At 44.6% G+C, this 17,634-nt stretch overlaps 1 protein-coding gene across 1 annotated transcript in view; it reads right to left on the reverse strand.

The window, feature by feature from the left end:
- Nucleotides 1-1,834: 1,834 nt before the first annotated feature.
- Nucleotides 1,835-17,634, reverse strand: part of Bcl2l14 (BCL2 like 14) — a 23,582-nt gene continuing 7,782 nt past the window's right edge. Inside the window, exons 3-6 of the mRNA XM_008837623.3 lie at nt 15,380-15,553; nt 12,135-12,205; nt 9,155-9,421; nt 1,835-2,243 (exon numbers count right to left, since the gene is read on the reverse strand). Coding sequence (XP_008835845.1) covers nt 2,205-2,243; nt 9,155-9,421; nt 12,135-12,205; nt 15,380-15,553 — 551 coding nt within the window. The 3' untranslated portion in view covers nt 1,835-2,204. The remainder of the gene's footprint in view (nt 2,244-9,154; nt 9,422-12,134; nt 12,206-15,379; nt 15,554-17,634) is intronic.

The following is a 17,634-nucleotide window of genomic DNA, read 5'->3' on the forward strand; positions in this document are numbered from 1 at the left end:
ACCTGGGAGATGTAAGACAAATAAACCCTTTCCTCCCCAAGTTGGTACTGGTTAGAGTGTTTTGTCACAGCAATGAAGAACAAACTAAGACAGGGTCTTACTATGTTAAGCTTGGAACTTGGAATCCTACTACAGCAGAATTTCATGTGTTGGAATACCAGGTGTGCATACCATGTTTGCCTATGTTTGTGTGTGTGTGTGTGTGTGTGTGTGTGTGTGTGTGTGTGTTTACAGTGTGTTATCAACACTTACACTGGGCATATTTTACTTCTTTAAAAAAAACACCTCATTCTTAAAAAGTAAGGATTACAAATTAGCAACCAGTGACTGCTTTGAGTGAACAGGACACTCTCAGCTTAGCTGTGGGAAGCTCATGGTAGAAAACAAGCAATCACTTAGCACTGAGTCCCAAGAACCATTCTGAACACTTTCTGCAGGTTAACTCATGTGACCCTCTCAGTACTATAACTTACTGTTTTAACCAGAAGACACACTTTAGGGGATGGGAGCTGAGACAAGATCTTGCTATGTAGTCTAGGCTAGCCTTGAACTTATTATGTATGATATCTGATTGACCTTAAACTTGTGATTCCCCGACCTCAACTCCTGAGTGCTAGGATTGCAGGCGAGCGCCACCATGCCTAGATCAGAAGGCACAATTTAACAGTAGTCGTTCAATACATTTATTTTGCTAATTACTAATCATTATGCTGTCTCACGGAATAAAATCCCAAGATCTCAGGCCTGGGAAGATGACTCAGTGGGTAAAATGCTTGCCACACAGTGTGAGGAGCTATTTGAATTGCCAGCAGCCATCTAAAAGCTGCACATCACAGTGCACAACTGTAATCCCAGATCTGTGATGGTGGACTAGGAGACTGAATTAGGATCATCCCCAGAAGGTCATGAGTCAGCTAGCCTGGCCTAGGTAGCAGAGGCCCTGCTTCAAACAAGGTGGAAGGAGAGGACCAAGACCCAAGACTGTCCATTGACTTCCACATGCACACTGTGGTACATGTGTACCCACACTCAAACACATGAACATGCACACACACACACACACACACACACACACGCACACACACACAAATACTCCCAGTGACCTAGTGGTATAGAGATGTGTCACAGAGAAGAAAACTGAAGGAGATGGGGTTGATAGTTGTATACCAAATGGAAGTTCTTTTGAGAGATGTGGGTTTATACAATTGTAGGTCCCCAGGGCTGCATAGATGGCCCAGCAGTTAAGAGCACCAACTGCTCTTGCAGAGGACTCAGGTTCAGTTCCCAGCACCCATATGGTGGCTACGTACCATCTTTAACTCCAGTTTCAGGGGAATCCAATGCCATCTTCTGACCTCCGTGGGCATTGCATGACATGGGCGCACTTACATACATTCCGGCAATACACTCATACACATAAAATAAAAATAATAGGGCTGGAGAGATGGTTCAGCGGTTAAGAAGACTGACTGTTCTTTCAGAAGACCTGGGTTCGAATCCCAGCACCCACATGGCAGCTAACAACTGTCCATAACTCCAGTTCCAGGGTATCCGACAGCCTCTTCTGTCCTCTGCGGGCATTGCACGACACGGGTGCACTTACCTACATGCAGCGTAACACTCATACACATAAAATAAAAATAATAAATAAAATATTAAAAAATAAAATAAAAAAATAAAATATATATTTAAAAAAAGACAACAAAATTTTTGTAGCTCCCCAAACTAGAACCACTAATATGAACAACATCATCTTTTATGTAGGCTTGGATTGATGCCATTTTTGCATATTCCCAAATATAGTTTGAGAAATAAACAGTACTAGAAACTAAAATGTAAGCAACAAACACAATTTATCTTTCACCCTCTTGAGGTTGGCAGACATCTATAATACACTTCCTCTAATGTAGCTCCTATGGGCAAGAGGATGATTTCAATACAGAGCTCTTAAAGGGAAAATGACCACTTATCTCAATAGACTTCCTCACACACCCAGTGAACAACCTCAGTGTCAATGTCCTAAGAGCTAGAGAGAGAGCAAGGCCTCTCCCATGCCTTTCAAGTCACAGGAAGAAAGGGTCTGGAAACCTCCAGGCTCTATCTGCTGGATACATCCTAATTCTCTCCTGAGATCTACGTTGAGAGCCAAGGACACAGCCCACTATTGGACAAGGAACATTCCAGCTGACAAGTCTTCATAAACTTCAGTCTACTTCTTCACATGATACCCCAAATATTTTTTCCTAGAGGGGGAAAAGAGAAAATTCTTAAAATTCCAAGCTTGATTCACCATTGAAATGAAAACATTCCTGTTAATTCTGCTCCTATCCCTGAAGCTCAGAGACTCTACTGGGGTTGGGGGAGAGTATGGAAAGGTAACCCAGCATCCCCTGGGTACCTAAAAGGAAAACATGAGCTAAGGCCTTCTGGTACCTACCTAGCAGATCTTTTCTTGAAGATGCAATGGCTTTGGGGCTCTTTTTAAAATTCAAAAAGATGGTGCAGTGGTTAAGAGCACTGGCTGCTCTTGCACTCATACACATAAAAGAAAAATAAATATTTCAAAACATTTTCTTAAATAAAATTCCCCAAAGTAGGTATGGAAAGGCTGATGACTGTGGAGATGTAACATCTTGTCTGAGAGCTCTAGATGGTCAAGGTGGCACTGGGGGTGACTATGTGAACATATGTCATGAGGAGGAAGAAGCTTAATTAGTATGTGTTGTGTTTGAATACAAAATGTCCCCCACAGGTTTTTGAACACATGGTCCCCAGATGGTGGCACTGTTTTGGAAGGTTGTGGAACCCTGAGGAGGTGGAACTTTGCCGGAGGAAGTTGGGGGTGAGCCTTGAGGTTTTATAGCCTGGCCCCACTTGCTGTTTGCTCTCTGCTTCCTGTTCACCCAAGCTGTGAGGAGATAAGGAATCCCAGCTGCACACTGCTGTCACCCTGAAGCTGTCTGTGGCTATGCCATCCCCCGTGATGCACTGTCTCCCTTCAAACTGTGAGACAAAATAAGCCTTCCTCTCTGAGGTTGCTTCCTTATCAGGTTATTTGGTCACAGCACCAAGAAAATAACTAATACAGCATGATGTAGAGGTGGAGTTGCTATTCCTTCATGTGACAGGCTCACTACTGTACAAGTATTAGCTCAATATCCAAGATGCATAGAAAGTGACATGTATGGGAGAAAACAGGAAACGTGTTCGCACCATCCTGCCCTCATAGGCCCATCACAGCTGAGCTGGCAAGGCTAGGTGCACTCCTAGGAAATGTGGAATAAGGAGACAGGAAGGCTGAGCCCCTGGCAGGCTGTGCATGGGAAGAAGAGCCACACACACCCTAGTCAGCGGAGCTGTTCATAGCTCAGGGAGACAGAGGACAAGTCCCAAGAGACATCTCCTGGCCTTCCTCTGCCCTCCTTCCGTCCTTCCCCTCCCCTCCCTCCTTCCTCTCTTTCCTTCCTTCTCCCTCTTTTTCCTTCCCCCTTCCTTCCCTTCTTCCTTTTTTCATTCCTTCCATCCACCTGCTTTTTCCTTTCTCTTTCATTTTTTCTTCTCCCTCCCTCCCTCTCCCTCTCTCCTTCCCTTTCTCCCTGTCTCTCCCTTCTTTCTTTCATTTTGAGATAGGGTCTCACTGTGTAGACTAGGCTGGCCTCAAACTCACAGCGATCATCCTGCCTCAGCCTCCTGAAAGCTGGGATTACGGGTGCTGAGTCACTATGCAGCTCACACTTCCGTTCTAAGTCCTGTCAGTTCATGTCTGCTCTTAAAAAACCCTTTATCAGCATCTCTTATTTTTTTCAATGTCTTCTGGCACTTTAGCAAAGTCAGTTCTTCCTCTCACATCCTTTCCTTCCCTCTCTTCTAATTTACATTCTCCAAATTTAACTTAACTGTGGCCAAGAGTTAAGATTAAGGTTTTTGATAACCTGGACAATCAATTTTGGATTGAAAGTACAGAGGGTACAGTAGGGGATGTAGCACAGGGGTAGACTGTTTGCCTAGCATGCACAAGGCCCTTGGGCTTGAGCCCTGGAACAGGAAAGAGAATGAAAGGCAAGAAGGCAGGAAGGCAGGAAGGCAGGAAGGCAGGAAGGCAGGAAGGAAGGAAGGCAGGAAGGCAGGAAGGAAGGAAGGAAGGAAGGAAGGAAGGAAGGAAGGAAGGAAGGAAGGAAGGAAGGTGAACACTTGTAATTCCAGCATCAGGAGGTAGAAGCACAAGGATCACAAGTTCAAGGAGGAGGCTGGAGAGATGGCCCAGTGGTTAAAAGCACTGACTGCTCTCTCAGAGGACCCAGGGTTCGGTTCCCAGTCTACATGGCAGCTAACAACTATTCGTAACTCCAATTTGAGGGGTTCTAATGCCCTCTTCTGGCCTCCACAGGCATTGCATGCACATGATACACTTACATACATGCAGGTAAAACATTCATACACATAAAATAAATAATAAGTAAAAAATTTTAAAAAAGAAGTTCAAGGAGAATCTGGGTTGCATAAGACCCTGCCTCAAAAACAAATAATAAAAATAAATCAATAAACTTTAAAAAGAAAAAATGAATGAGAAAGAACAGATAATAAAGCAGTACTGGTTCCAGAAGATATAACTTAGTGGTAGAGAGTTTGCCTATCATGTGTAAGGTCCTGGGTTCAATCCCTAGTAACATTAAAATAAGAAAAAGAAAACCCAAGCACTGCCCTCACACTGACACACATACCAGTTGCATCCATTTCTGGACTGAAAATTCCCTTCAGCATTTTTGCTGAAGAAATCATCTACTTCCTCTAAAGAAATCTGGTTTTCTCCCTAACCAGCAGCCAATTTAAATAATTAAAATGTTTGAATTCACTTTTTCTTCTTCTTTTCATTTGATTACTGGAATTAGAGCTATTTTCATATTCACTGAAATAAAATTATCCTATAAAATTCACCCTACCAAAGTGCATAGTTTAATGGCTTTTAGTGTTCAGAGTTGTACAACCATCACTTCTGGTTTTAGAACATTTTATCACTCCAAAAAGAAACTCCATACCTATCATCGGTTACCCTATTCCCTCACTGCTTGTTTTCTGTCTCTACAAATTTATTTTCACATTTTGTATACATGAAAACATACAACACATAGCATTCCTGCCTGGCTTCTTGTCCAATTTTTTAAACTTTATTTTTTATTTATGTGCATGTGTGTCTGTGTGTGAGTGTGGACACATGCATGCTAGTGCCCATGGAGGCCAAAAGAGGGCTTTGGATCCTTTGGAGCTGGAGTTTAAAAGGCAAGGTTTTGAGCTGCCCAAAGTGGGTGGCAGAAATTGAATTCAAGTCCTCCAGCTCTCTAGCTCAGCTTCATGTTTTTTGGATTTTTTTAAAAAAATATTTTATTTATTATTTTTATTTTATGTGTATGCATGTAATTGCCTGCATGTAGGTAAGTGCACCCGTGTCGTGCAATGCCCATGGAGGGCAGAAGAGGCTGTTGGATTTCCTGGAACTGGAGTTACAGACAGTTGTTAGGGGCCATGTGGATGCTGGGATTTGAACCCAGGTCCTCTGCAAGAACAGTCAGTGTTCTTAACCGCTGAGCCATCTCTCTAGCCCTATTATTTTTGTGTATGAGTGTATTGCCTGCATGTAGGTAAGTGCACCTGTGTCGTGCAATGCCCACGGAGGGCAGAAGAGGCTGTCAGATCCTCTGAAACTGGAGTTACAGACAGTTGTTAGCTGCCATGTGGGTGCTGGGATTCAAACCCAGGTCTTCTGCAAGAACAGTCAGTGTTCTTGTTTGCTGAGCCATCTCTCCAGCCCCTCAGCTTCATGTTTTAAAGGTTTGTATGTGTCAGCACTTTTATTTCTTTTTATGGGTCAGTCATAGGCCATTGTGAGGTTGTGCTCCATTTTGTTTAACATCATTCATTAGGTGAGGCCATTTCTATTATTTCTACTGCTTGGTCATTATGAATAAGGAATGCTGTTAGGAATATTTATGTACAAGGTTTGGGTGGAAATGTTTCAGTTCTCCCAGAGTGGAGTTGGTAGCTCTATTTTATTTTCATTTATTTGTTTTGTGGTGCTGGGTATCAAACACATTGTCTTCCACATGCTAAATACACACTCTACCACTGAGCTATACACCCAGCTCCTGGTGACTCTGATGAAGATTTTGCTAACTTCTGTGGGAACTGCCAGACTGTTCTCCCAAAAGGGTGCAACATTTTGAAATCCCACCAGAAATGTAATAAGGGTTCTGGTTTCCCCACAGCCTCACTTACTTCTTCTCTACTGTAACTATCTTAGTGGGTGGAGACCTTCAGTTTTACTATTGAATGAGCAGGTCAAGTGTCTTTTCTTGTGCTTATTGACCTAACGTACGTACTCCTGGGAGAAATGATCTATAAATCCATTGCCCACTTTTGTTTTGAGACAGGGTCTCCCTGTAGCCCCAGCCAGCTTGGAACTCCCTAGGTAGACCTGACTGGCCTCCATCTCACAGAGATCTGTTTGCCCCTGCCGCCCAAGTGTTGGGATTAAAGGTGTACACCTCCACACCTGACATCCATTGCCCATTTAAAAATTAAATTACGTCTTTTTTTTGTTGAATTGTGAGTCCCTTACATCTTCTATATAAAAATTATGTATTTAACATATGATTTAGAAGAATTTTCCCTATTCTGTCTGTCTCCCTCTCCCCCTCCTCCATTTATATTTTATTTGACTCTTCCCCTGCCATACTTGGGATTGAACCCAGGGTGTCATGCATGCCAAGCATATCACATACAGTACCACTGAGCTGCATCCCTAGTCCTGTTCCCTCTCTCTCTCTCTCTCTCTCTCTCTCTCTCTCTCTCTCTCTCTTACAAGGTCTCATATAGTCTAAGGTATGTAGCTAAGGATAACCTTTGTGACAGCTAATCTTGGTTGTTAACTTGACCTACCTGGGAGGATGGACCCTCATTTGAGGAATTTCCTCTATCGGACTGGCCTGAGGGAATGTCTATGGAGCATTTTCTTGAATGCTAACTAATGAAGAAGGGCCCAGCCCATTGTGGGCAGTACCATCCCTAGGCAGGTGGGCCTGGGCTGTATAGGAAAGCTAGCTGAATATGAGCCTGGGACCAAGCCAGTGAGTAGCATCCTCTGTGGTTTCTGCTTCAAGCCCTTGCCTTGAATTTTGTCTTGGCTTCCCTTGATGGACTTTAACCTATAAGATGAAACAAACTCTTTCCTCCCCAAGCTGCTTTTGGTCATGGTGTTTATCACAGCAACAGAAAGCAAGCCAGGACATCCTTGAATTTCTGGTGTTCCTGTGTCCATCTGCAGTGTGCTGGGATCACAGAAGTGAGCCAGCATGCCTCGTTTACTGGTGCTGGGGATGGAACCCAGGGCTTCCTGCGTGTTAGACAAGTACTATACCAACTAAGCTACATCCCCAACCCTTTTCCACTTTCTTGATGGTGTCCTTTGAGGCACAGATGGAGTCCAATCTTTCTGCTTTCTCTTTTATTGCCTATGCTTTGGATATAGATCCACTTTGATCACTTCAGCTATATCAGTAGGTAAAATAGAGAAACAGGCCTGTGAACCTCACCCATACTTTCCATTTCTCTGTAAAAATACATCAACAGGACCTGTGATGATTTGTAAATGGACCCTTGAAACATAGTCAAGCAGGATTTGCTCAAACACGAAGTGAAGGCAGGGGTCGGGGAGGCCATAGCTGCAGTGTTCAGGAAAGTCTGAGTGCAGTGGAGGCCCTTGATGGGACCCTTCGAGGAAGAGAGGGGGAAGGAAATACAGCTGAGGGAGCTAACCTTCTCTCAGCATGGGCTAGGCAGCTTGAACCCAGGGCTAGCTTACTTCCGAGTTAGCAAACCTGCTGCCAAAGTGGGAATTAGAAAGAAGAGAGGCTAGGGTAAGCAATGTAACTCCACTGAGGACAACAGGCTCTTCGGCCCCAGGGCCAATGTATGCCTCCTTTCCATGTGAGACCTGCCTTTGGTGGAAGTTCCAAGGTCTCTCTGGCTATACCTAGGGCTGACTTAAGCCTCCTGCTGGCCCCTGGAACATTCTTATGCAAAGAGGACCAAGGATAACATGGGTGAAGACCTGTCCTAGGAATAGCCAAGATCAATTGAGAGTTAAAGTTCTGAAATAGAGGAACTCTGAAATAGAGGCATGTGGGGCCATGCCTTTAATCCCAGCATTCAGGAGGCAGAGACAGATGAATCTCTGTTAAATTGAGGCTAGCCGGGTCTACATAGTGAGTTCCAGGCCAGTTGGGGCTACAGGGAAATCATGTCACAAAGGGAGGAAGGGAGGAAAGGAGGAAAGGAAGTTCTGGAGTAAAGCATTTTGTCAAAGCTGACCTTATATCAACCTTGAATATGACAGTTATGGGGAAACTTCAGCAAATGGAGATAAAGGTTGGAGGAGGGCTCAGGCTGAGGCACAGAGGAAGACAACTGTTTTGACTGATACTAGCTCATCAAAACTGGATGAAAGTTCAACAGTTTGTTTTTTAGTTTGTATCACAATGTCCCTGTCAAGATGGTCAGGTCAAAGTAGCAATGACAGAATGTCATGAACCCTGATTGAATCTCTGTGTGAAGATCAACCCCACATCCTGTTGGCATCTGTAAGTTTGATCAAGTGTCCCCTTGCCCTCATCTTAAGAGCAGAATTCTGTTGCCTGCAAAATTTGTGAAAAAAAAATTGCATCTATCTAAACATTCTGTCTCACCATCTCCTCATTTCCTGCTTCCTCTGACTGGTCTCTGCTCCAACACACATATCCCACATACCCTTGGGGAACTCAATAAATATTTTTGGATGATGAAGATCACTGCTAAAAATATGTTCCCATTGATGGGACGTGTCTTTTGCCACTTGAGTGTTCTAAACCCATGAGAACTTCTTCACAGATGTGTTCCCGCCATTAAAATAAATCTTATCAGCTCATCTTTGCTGAGATTAGAAGAGATGTGTGTGTGTGTGTGTGTGTGTGTGTGTGTGTGTGTGTGTGTGAAGGTCTCACTATGTAACCCAGACTGGTTTTGAACTTATAATATTCCTTTCTGAGCTTCCTAAGTTCCAGGATTCCTGGTTATGTACCATGGTGCCCTACTGAGACGTATTTTTTTAATGGGATGGACTTACCCATCCACCGTTCTGCTGGACCCAGGGAGAGAAGTATTCTTTTAGGTACTTGGTTCCAAAGCCCAGCACCCTGTTCATTGGGTGGTTGTCGATGGCTGTGAGCTTGGCCATGGCATCTACTGCAAGGGCAGCCTTGAAGCCCTGAGCTTTGACTTCTGATTCTCCTCTGGTGTCCACATCCCTCAGGAACATGTCTGTGATGGTCTTGAAAACTGGATAGGTCAGGCTGTCTTGCAAAGTGCTCATCAAAGCCTTATCTTTCTTCAGCTGTGTATAAGAGAAGCATTCAGTAGAGCCATGTAGCCCACAGAGGCCTGCAGAAGGTCATTCTTTCACCCAAAACCACTGGTAGAAAGACCATTCACAGCATCCCAAAGAGCCAGATGGAACCATCAATCTGCTCTATGACTATGTTTCACTGGACAGTTAAGGATAGAAATGATGTATTCCAACACTCAAATACTTGCAGAGCACTGCGGATAGACAGGTACCAGGGATGACTGGGATTCCGGTGCTCACCCACAGGGCTTACAGTTTAATGCAGACTGCACAACAGCACTATGTGCTATGTGAGAGGTGGGGTAATGGATGGGATTTGAAGCTTGGGAATAACTGTCCTGGGCTGTACACCTCTACCCTACTCTACCCTACTGGCGATTCAACCTTGGGGACACCACTTATTTTTCATGTCTAGTTCTGACGTCTCTAAACTAGGATGATGACAGTACAGTGCTGGACATGAAGGAGAGGCTCTATGGGGACAGCAGGGCCAGGAGGCTCTCTGAGTATATATGTATAATAACAATAATATTGATGATGATGATGATGATGATGATGGCTAGTGAGATGGCTCAGTGGGTATAGGCACTTCTTGTCAAACATGATATACTGAGTTTGATCCCTAAGTCCCATATGATGAAAGGAAAGAACTGATTCCTGAGGTTCCACTGACCTCTACACATGTACTGTGGCACATGCATCTGCATTGTCACCTGCCACCAAATCCCCACTCAAAACAAATATATACAAAAATAAAGAATCCGCAGATTCCTTTCCCATTATTCTACCCAATTGATTTTGCCTCCCACCCCTTCCTTGAACATAGATATCCTTTTTTACTTTATTTTATTTTATTTATTTTGAGTCATGGTCTCCCTATAGCCACAGCTGGCCTAGAACTTGCTATGTAGACCAGTATGGCCTTGACCTCACAGAGATCCACCTGCCTCTGCCTCCTGAGTGCTGGGATCAAAGGCATGTGCCACCATGCCCAGGTCTGTTTTTTTGTTTTGTTTTCTGAGACACAGTCCCTTTGTAGCCCCAGCTGGCCTGGAACTCATTATGTAGACCAGGCTGGCCAGGAATTCACAGAGATCCACCTGGCTCTGCCTCCCTAGTACTGGGATTGAAGGCGTGCACCACCACACCTGCATGCCTGGCTCTGGATCTCTAGGCTTTACCATCTTGGATTACCATGCTTTCTTCTTTGTAGTGCAGGCTGGCTTGAACTCTTGATTCTCCTGTCTCAGACCTCCCACGTGTTGGGATTATAGATGTGCACCACCATATATGATACTACCACCTCTTAAAAAACCATCTCTGCCAGGCATGGTGGCGCACGCCTTTAGTCCCAGCACTTGGGAGGCAGAGGCAGGTGGATCTTTGTGAGTTCGAGGACAGCCTGGTCTACATAGTGTGTTCCAGGACAGCTGGGGCTACAGGGAGACCCTATCTCAAAAACTGTGAGTTCAAAGCCAGCCTGGTCTACATAATGAGTTCCAGGACAGGGGGGGCTACAGGGAGACCCTATTTCAAAAAAAAAAAAAAAAAAAAAAAAAAAAAAAACCAAAACCCAAAAACAAAAAAAACTCCAAAAAACACACACAAAAAAACATCTCATTGGTTGCTGGCATCTATTTGTAATTCTCATGACAAGAAGGCATTCCTTCACAAGGCAGCCCTGGACACTGATGGGTGGCCACGAGTGCCAGAAAGTTCATTCTCATGCTAAGGGGCTATTAACTACTGCTCGGGCTCTATACCCACAGATCCTAGCTTTGGAGGAACACAACTGAGGTTCTAAAATAACACATCAGGCTTTCTGCTTCCTCGGCACCTCTACCCATGGCAAAGCTCACACATTCTCCCCTCTTTTCCTCTGTCCAACATCCCTGGTTCTCATTTTGCATCTTCCCCGGGCCCTTTGCCCCTTTGGTCATGATCTTCCAGGCGCAGGCCTGACAAGGCTGTTGGGAGAGGAACTGTGATCTTGTACTGGTTCTAGACACAAAAGAAGAATCTACAGGCCAGACCCTGATGGACAGACCTCAGAGACAAGCAATAGTCTGTGTGTCTCAGCTGCACAAGAGACCACACACTGAGAGAGATTCCCTTTGGACCACATTATGAATTTGCTCTCCAGTGTCACCCAAGGACAGCAGTCTCAGGTTCCACATGAGAAGGGGTGGGTCTCCACTTCAGAATGCCAGGAAGTCTACAGGTTCTCCAAGCCTGCATCTCTGGCTGAACTGCTGAGAGACTGTAAGCAGACACAGTCTGGCAACTGTAGAGAAGACTTCAGAAAGGACCCCAGCCTTTGAGCAAGCTAGGAGACACATATCTAGGCTGTGGGGCAATTGTAAGCATCTCGACTTCACTGAGGATCGGTTACATGGGGACTGAGATTAATAAACCTAGTCAGCAGATTTTCATTTTCCAATGTCTTTTCTTGCAATAACACAGCTATATTTCCAGCTTCCAAAAATTCCAAGGAGGCTCCAGAAGGTTCGAGTATGTTCTCCAAAGTGATTCATTTTGGAGATGCTGCCAACATGAAGATGCAGACTCCAAGGGAAATAAAATCTAGGACTAAGTGGAAGCCAGTAAAAGAGGGGGAAGGTTAGGGCCTGGCGCGTTTCCATTCTCCTGCCCTAGTGCGTGGGCGCAGACAGAAATCACATTAGTTCAGGGCGTTTCATACCTCTCTCCCCAACTGATCCCCTGAACATTTCAGCAGCTCAACAATTTTGCCTATTATTTGGTCTTCTCCATCTGTTTGGGAAGAGAGAAATTCCAGTTATTTCTTCCAAGAAAGGCATAAAATAATCTTAAAATTTTTTTTGAAAATTAAGTTTTTGGAGACAGGGTCTCACTATATAACTGTGGCTAGCCTGGAGCTTGCTATGTAGAACAGGATAGCCTCAAACTTACAGATTCTCCTACCTCTGCATCCCAAGCTCAGGATTAAAGGCATGCCTCACCACACCCAACTTTATAAAATAATCTTAAATGTTTCTTTCCACTGGGAATATTGTGGCTTGGTTAGGGATTGAGGAAGAAGTGAGCTTTCTAATTCTTGGTTGATAAATCTTACCTCTTTTAATTGGACATAATTCAAGACTTCTCCAAAAGTCCTGTCCTTTGTTTTCTTTGCTCAGTCCCTTTCTCCCCCTACAAAGTTTCACTGTGAAATCACTGTATTTAGTAAGAGCGCAGTTGAAAACATCATCTCCACTATACACAGTCCTATCTATGAATTCTCTTAAGAAAATTTCCCTCTTTTTTATTTTTAATTTTTATTTTATTCTGCTACTGAGCTACAGCTCAGCCCCACCCCCTTGGTGCTGAGGAGCTACATCCCTGGCCCACATTGTTTTCAGACATTTTCTCAACAGATGGTACTTTTTGTTGTTATAAATAAATCCTCTGTGTGTGTGTGTGTGTGTGTATGTGTGTGTGTGTGTGTGTGTGTGTGTGTGTGTGTGCATGTGGAGGCCAAAGGTCAATGTTGAAGGTCTTCTTCAATCATTCTCCACTTTATTTTATTTTTTGTCTTTTTGAAATAAGGTCTCCCTATAGATAGAGCTAGCCTTGAACTATGTTGACCAGGCTGGCCTCAATTTCAGAGATTCATCTATCTCAGCCTCCCAAAGTGCTGGGATGAAAGGCATGTGCCACCACCTTATTTTTAGAGACAGGGTCTCTTACTGAACCTGGGGTTCATTAGTTCAGCTAGACTGATTAGCCAGCAAGCACTAGGGCTCCTCTTGTCTCTTTCTCCCAGTACTGGGATTACAGCTACATGCCACTGTGCCTGGCTTTCCATGTGGGTGCTGGGGATCTGAACTCAGGTTCTCATGATGGTGTAGCAAACACCAGTTAAGCCATATCCCCAGTCCCATGAATCCCATGTTTGATCATATTTCCACCTGTTTCAGAAGACATAGAGCCAAACTTACAGCCCCAATTTGGAGGGTAATTTTCCTGGCCTGCATTTTGGGACTAATCTCATTCCTAAGACCATTTATTTTCATACGTATATGTTTTCTTTTTACAATAACTTTAAATTTTGATTTGGGGGGGTCTTGTTTTGAGACAGGGTCTCCCTGTAGCCCCAGCTGACCTGGAACTCACTATGTAGACCAGGCTGGCCTTGAACTCACAGAGATCTGCCTGCCTCTGCCTCCCGAGTGCTGGGACTAAAGGTATGTGCCACCATGCCCAGCTAAATTTTATTGATTTTATGTGACTAAAATTTGTACTTGATATTCTATGTTTCTACAACAAGGTAAGGTATGTATAAATGAAATTAACAAATCCTCCCATTCCCCAGGCTGAAATGGGAGCTGGGTTGAAAAATGGCTACTGTTGTATATGGTGTACATGTTGGAACAGGGACAACGTACTATGATTTTTTTTCCACAATTTGCCACAAAGTAAACACAATGCTGAAAATGATCATTGTTACAGAACAGAATCCAAACAGAAAAAGGTCAGTTACCGAGGGAATCGTGTTTCTCACTTAGAGCCTAATCTCTAACGGGATGGAGCCAACATGTTAGTCTTGGATGGCGGCAAGGGAGACCAGAGAACTGATGTAACAAGACCCAAGAAGGTCTATGGACGGGAAGAGGCAAATGAGAACACAGGGCTCATGTTGCTTGAGAGAAAAAAGGATGCAAGTCTCCACAGCCCTGAGCACTTTTCTGTGCTCCTGCTCCCGGGAAAAGCTGCTGTGCTGGAGGCCTGGATTCCCCTGCACACAGGAGAAAAGTGCCTTGGCTCTAGCTAGGATATCACTTTCTATCTCCCAGGCATGCCTGAGACAGACAGCAATCAAGCCTCAGCTTTCTTTCTAGCAGGCTTGGAGGGTTCCTCACTTAAAGACTCTGTAGCAGTTTGGGGTCTCCTTTACAGCAGACAGTAGACAAAGCCACAACCCTGTTTCAGGGACTGAGTGACACCGGGGCCTTGGAGGGAGAACTTTTGCCTTGTCCTTCACAATGCTGCATACCCAAGAGCCACTTCATCACCCTCTATTGGAGGCTGAGGAGGGAGAGCCGAGAGGCATGCCATTGGTGAAGGAAGGCAGGGCCTATGGCACTTGATCCTGCTCCTGCAATTCTTCTGGGCCCAGGGTTCACACAGGCTTCATGGGATTGGTAACCTCCATCACTGCTATGGGATGCGTGATAACTGACCCAATCTGGTCACTACTTTTCACTTGTGTGTTACATTCTGCACCTGATCTGGTGTTGTTAGATTGAATCTGAACTGTCTTCCATAGGTTCATGCTTTGAATGCTTGTCCTCGGTGACACTATTCTAGGAGGGTCTGGAAAATTTAGGAGGAAGCAGGATACTGGGGGCAGGCCTGTGAGGGGACATTATGACAGGCCACGTCCTGACTCTTTCTTTGCTTCCTGACTGACAACGAAATGAAGAACAGTCTTCTGTCACACATTCCCACTGACATGTTTTTCTGCCCAAATGCATGGGCCCAGGTAACCATGGATGGAACCCTCTGAAACCACGAGTCAAAATAAATCTTTCCTCCCTGAAGTTGTTTCTGATAGGCATTTCTTCTCACAACAACCAGAAAAGTAACTAATACATTGGGTGGCTGACAGCCCTGTGCTGTTTCCCAGGAGTCTAAAGCAATATTACACATCCTGCATTGCTGCTCCAACTCTACCCAGGACCATTACTAACATAAGATCTAATATTTCCTCCTCTCCTTCCATAGGAAACTTTTCTTCTGAATTAGCAGTGAGTTGGATTGGTTCAACATGGCATCTCTGTGCCTTGGGTTGGTGTCTTAAGCCAGAGATCAAGGTCTCCATCATGTGGGCGGAGACTCCAAAGTCCAGATCCCTGAGATGAATACCTACCTGTACACTTCTGCCTGGCATACACACAACCCAACACATTCACAAGAAAGGCTTACCTTTCTTAGGACCTCCACCTCTAGGACCTTGAAGTTTTACGTACAGAATATCTGGTATAACACCCTCTTTGAACTTGAAGCCTCCTCCCTGGCTATGGCTGTCTTCTGGTGGTGGCCAAGAGTTAACGATCTCAGCTACTCGGTTGGCAATGGAAGCAACTTTGGGGTCCACAGCTGAAATGAGACAAACAATGCTAAGAGGCACTCCCCAGAACTGGGTCTGGGCATCGATTGCATGGTTGCCTGGAATGAAGTGGCCAGCCTCGACTGAGAGATGTATGCCCAGGAGTATGTGGAGGGACATATTTGAGGGGGAACATTCCTCAGAAGAAACCAGCAATTACCTGGCAGAGGTGGGAAGTGGGAGAAGTATATGGGAAAGATTGTCACTGTGGAACAGCTGCCTTTCTACACCCTCATTTTTTTCCCTTTGTAAAGGTAGAAACACAAAGGGGGTGCTTACCAATGCCTAACAGAATGCTCACGGTGCAGGGCTCCTGTGTGCATGGGAGAGTATTCAATAGTTTGATACCTCCTCACTTTTTTTTTCTTGGTCTTTTTGAGACAGGGTCTCCCTGTAGTCCCAGCTCTCCTGGAACTCATTATGTAGACCAGGCTGGGCTTGAACTCACAGAGATCTGCCTGCCTCTGCCTCCTGAGTGCTGGGATTAAAGGCATGTGCCACCATGCCCGGCATACCCCCTCACTTTTATACCCACATGTCTTTTCCCTTCATGTTTAATAGAAAGCATTTGAGTAATACTTATAAGTAAAAAAGGATGCATAAACAGCCAGATGTGGCAGTTCACACCTATAACCTCAGCACTTAGGAGACTGGGGCACCAGGATCATGTTGAAAGCCTGAGGTGGCTCTGTATTTGGTACCAAATGGAGCAGGTGAGCCTTAGCACACTGTACTTGAAGAACACCCACTAGACTTAAGGATGGGGAGTAGATCAAGATTTTGGGGTCAACCTAGGCTACATATTGAGGTCCTATCTCAAGTACGAACTAACTAATTTAACAAAGTAAGCTGAATTATCTTGAAAGAACACCCTCCCCCATCCTTCCGTATTCTTCCTGCTTACAGTGTAGCTATGATGGCTAGAATCCCTCAGCCAATTTAGAATATAGATTCTTCAGAACATATTATATATATGTAACTACTTACATGGATAACTATACTATGCACCATGGTTATATATTTAGTTATGTATCATTATGCAGTCCCAGATACAATTCAGCATATAAACCCAGTTCTGTCGGGGTTTATTTATTCTGTTCTGTTTCTTTGTTTTTTTTGAGACAGGGTCTCTCTGTAGCTCTAGCTGGCCTGGAACTTTCTATATAGACCAGGCTGGCCTTGAACTCACAGAGATCTGCCTGCCTCTGCCTCCTGAGTGCTGAGATCAAAGGCAAAGGTGTGTGCCACCATACCCTACCTCTGTCAGTGTTTTGACAGAATCTTTTTTTTTTAATTTTTAAAATTTTTGTCTTTTTGAGACATGGTCTCCCTGTAGCCCCAGCTGGCTTGGAACTCACTGTGTAGACCAGGCTGGCCTGGAACTCAGAGATCTACCTGCCTCTGCCTCCCAAGTGCTGGGATTAAAGGCGTGTGCCACCATGCCCAGCAGAATCTTTTATTTTTTTAAAGTATTTTATTTTATTTATTTATTTTTTTGTCTTTTTGAGAGAGGGTCTCCCTGTAGTCCTAGCTGACCTGAACTCACTATGTAGACTAGGCTGGCCTTGAACTCACAAAGATCTGCCTGCCTCTGCCTCCCAAGTGCTGGGATTAAAGGCGTGTGCCACCATGCCCCACTATTATTTTATTATTTTTATGTGTACGGGTGTCTTACCTGCATGTACCCAAGTGCACCCATGTCGTGCAATGCCCTTGGAGGTCAGAAGAGGGTGTTGGATTCTCCAGGAACTGGAGTTACAGACAGCTGTTAAAGCTGTCATGTGGGTGCTGGGAATGAAAATTGGTCCTCTGCCAGAGCATCCAGTACTCTTAACCACTGAGCCATCTCTCTAGCCCCAGAATTTTTTGTTCTTAATCTCACCTGAAAGCTACCTTTCTTTACTTATCTCCTCTTTAAAATAGAAGAAAAATGCTGTGGTGGTGCACGCCTTTAATCCCATTGCTGGGAGGCAGAGGCAGGTGGAGTTCTGTGAGTTCAAGGCCAGCCTGGTCTCCATAGCAAATCCAGGCCAGCTGGGGCTACAGGGAGACCCTGTCTCAAAAAAGACCC

The sequence above is a fragment of the Nannospalax galili genome, unplaced genomic scaffold, assembly GCF_000622305.1.
Source record: "Nannospalax galili isolate Female #2095 unplaced genomic scaffold, S.galili_v1.0 scaffold210, whole genome shotgun sequence".
Taxonomy (NCBI): Eukaryota; Metazoa; Chordata; class Mammalia; order Rodentia; family Spalacidae; genus Nannospalax; species Nannospalax galili.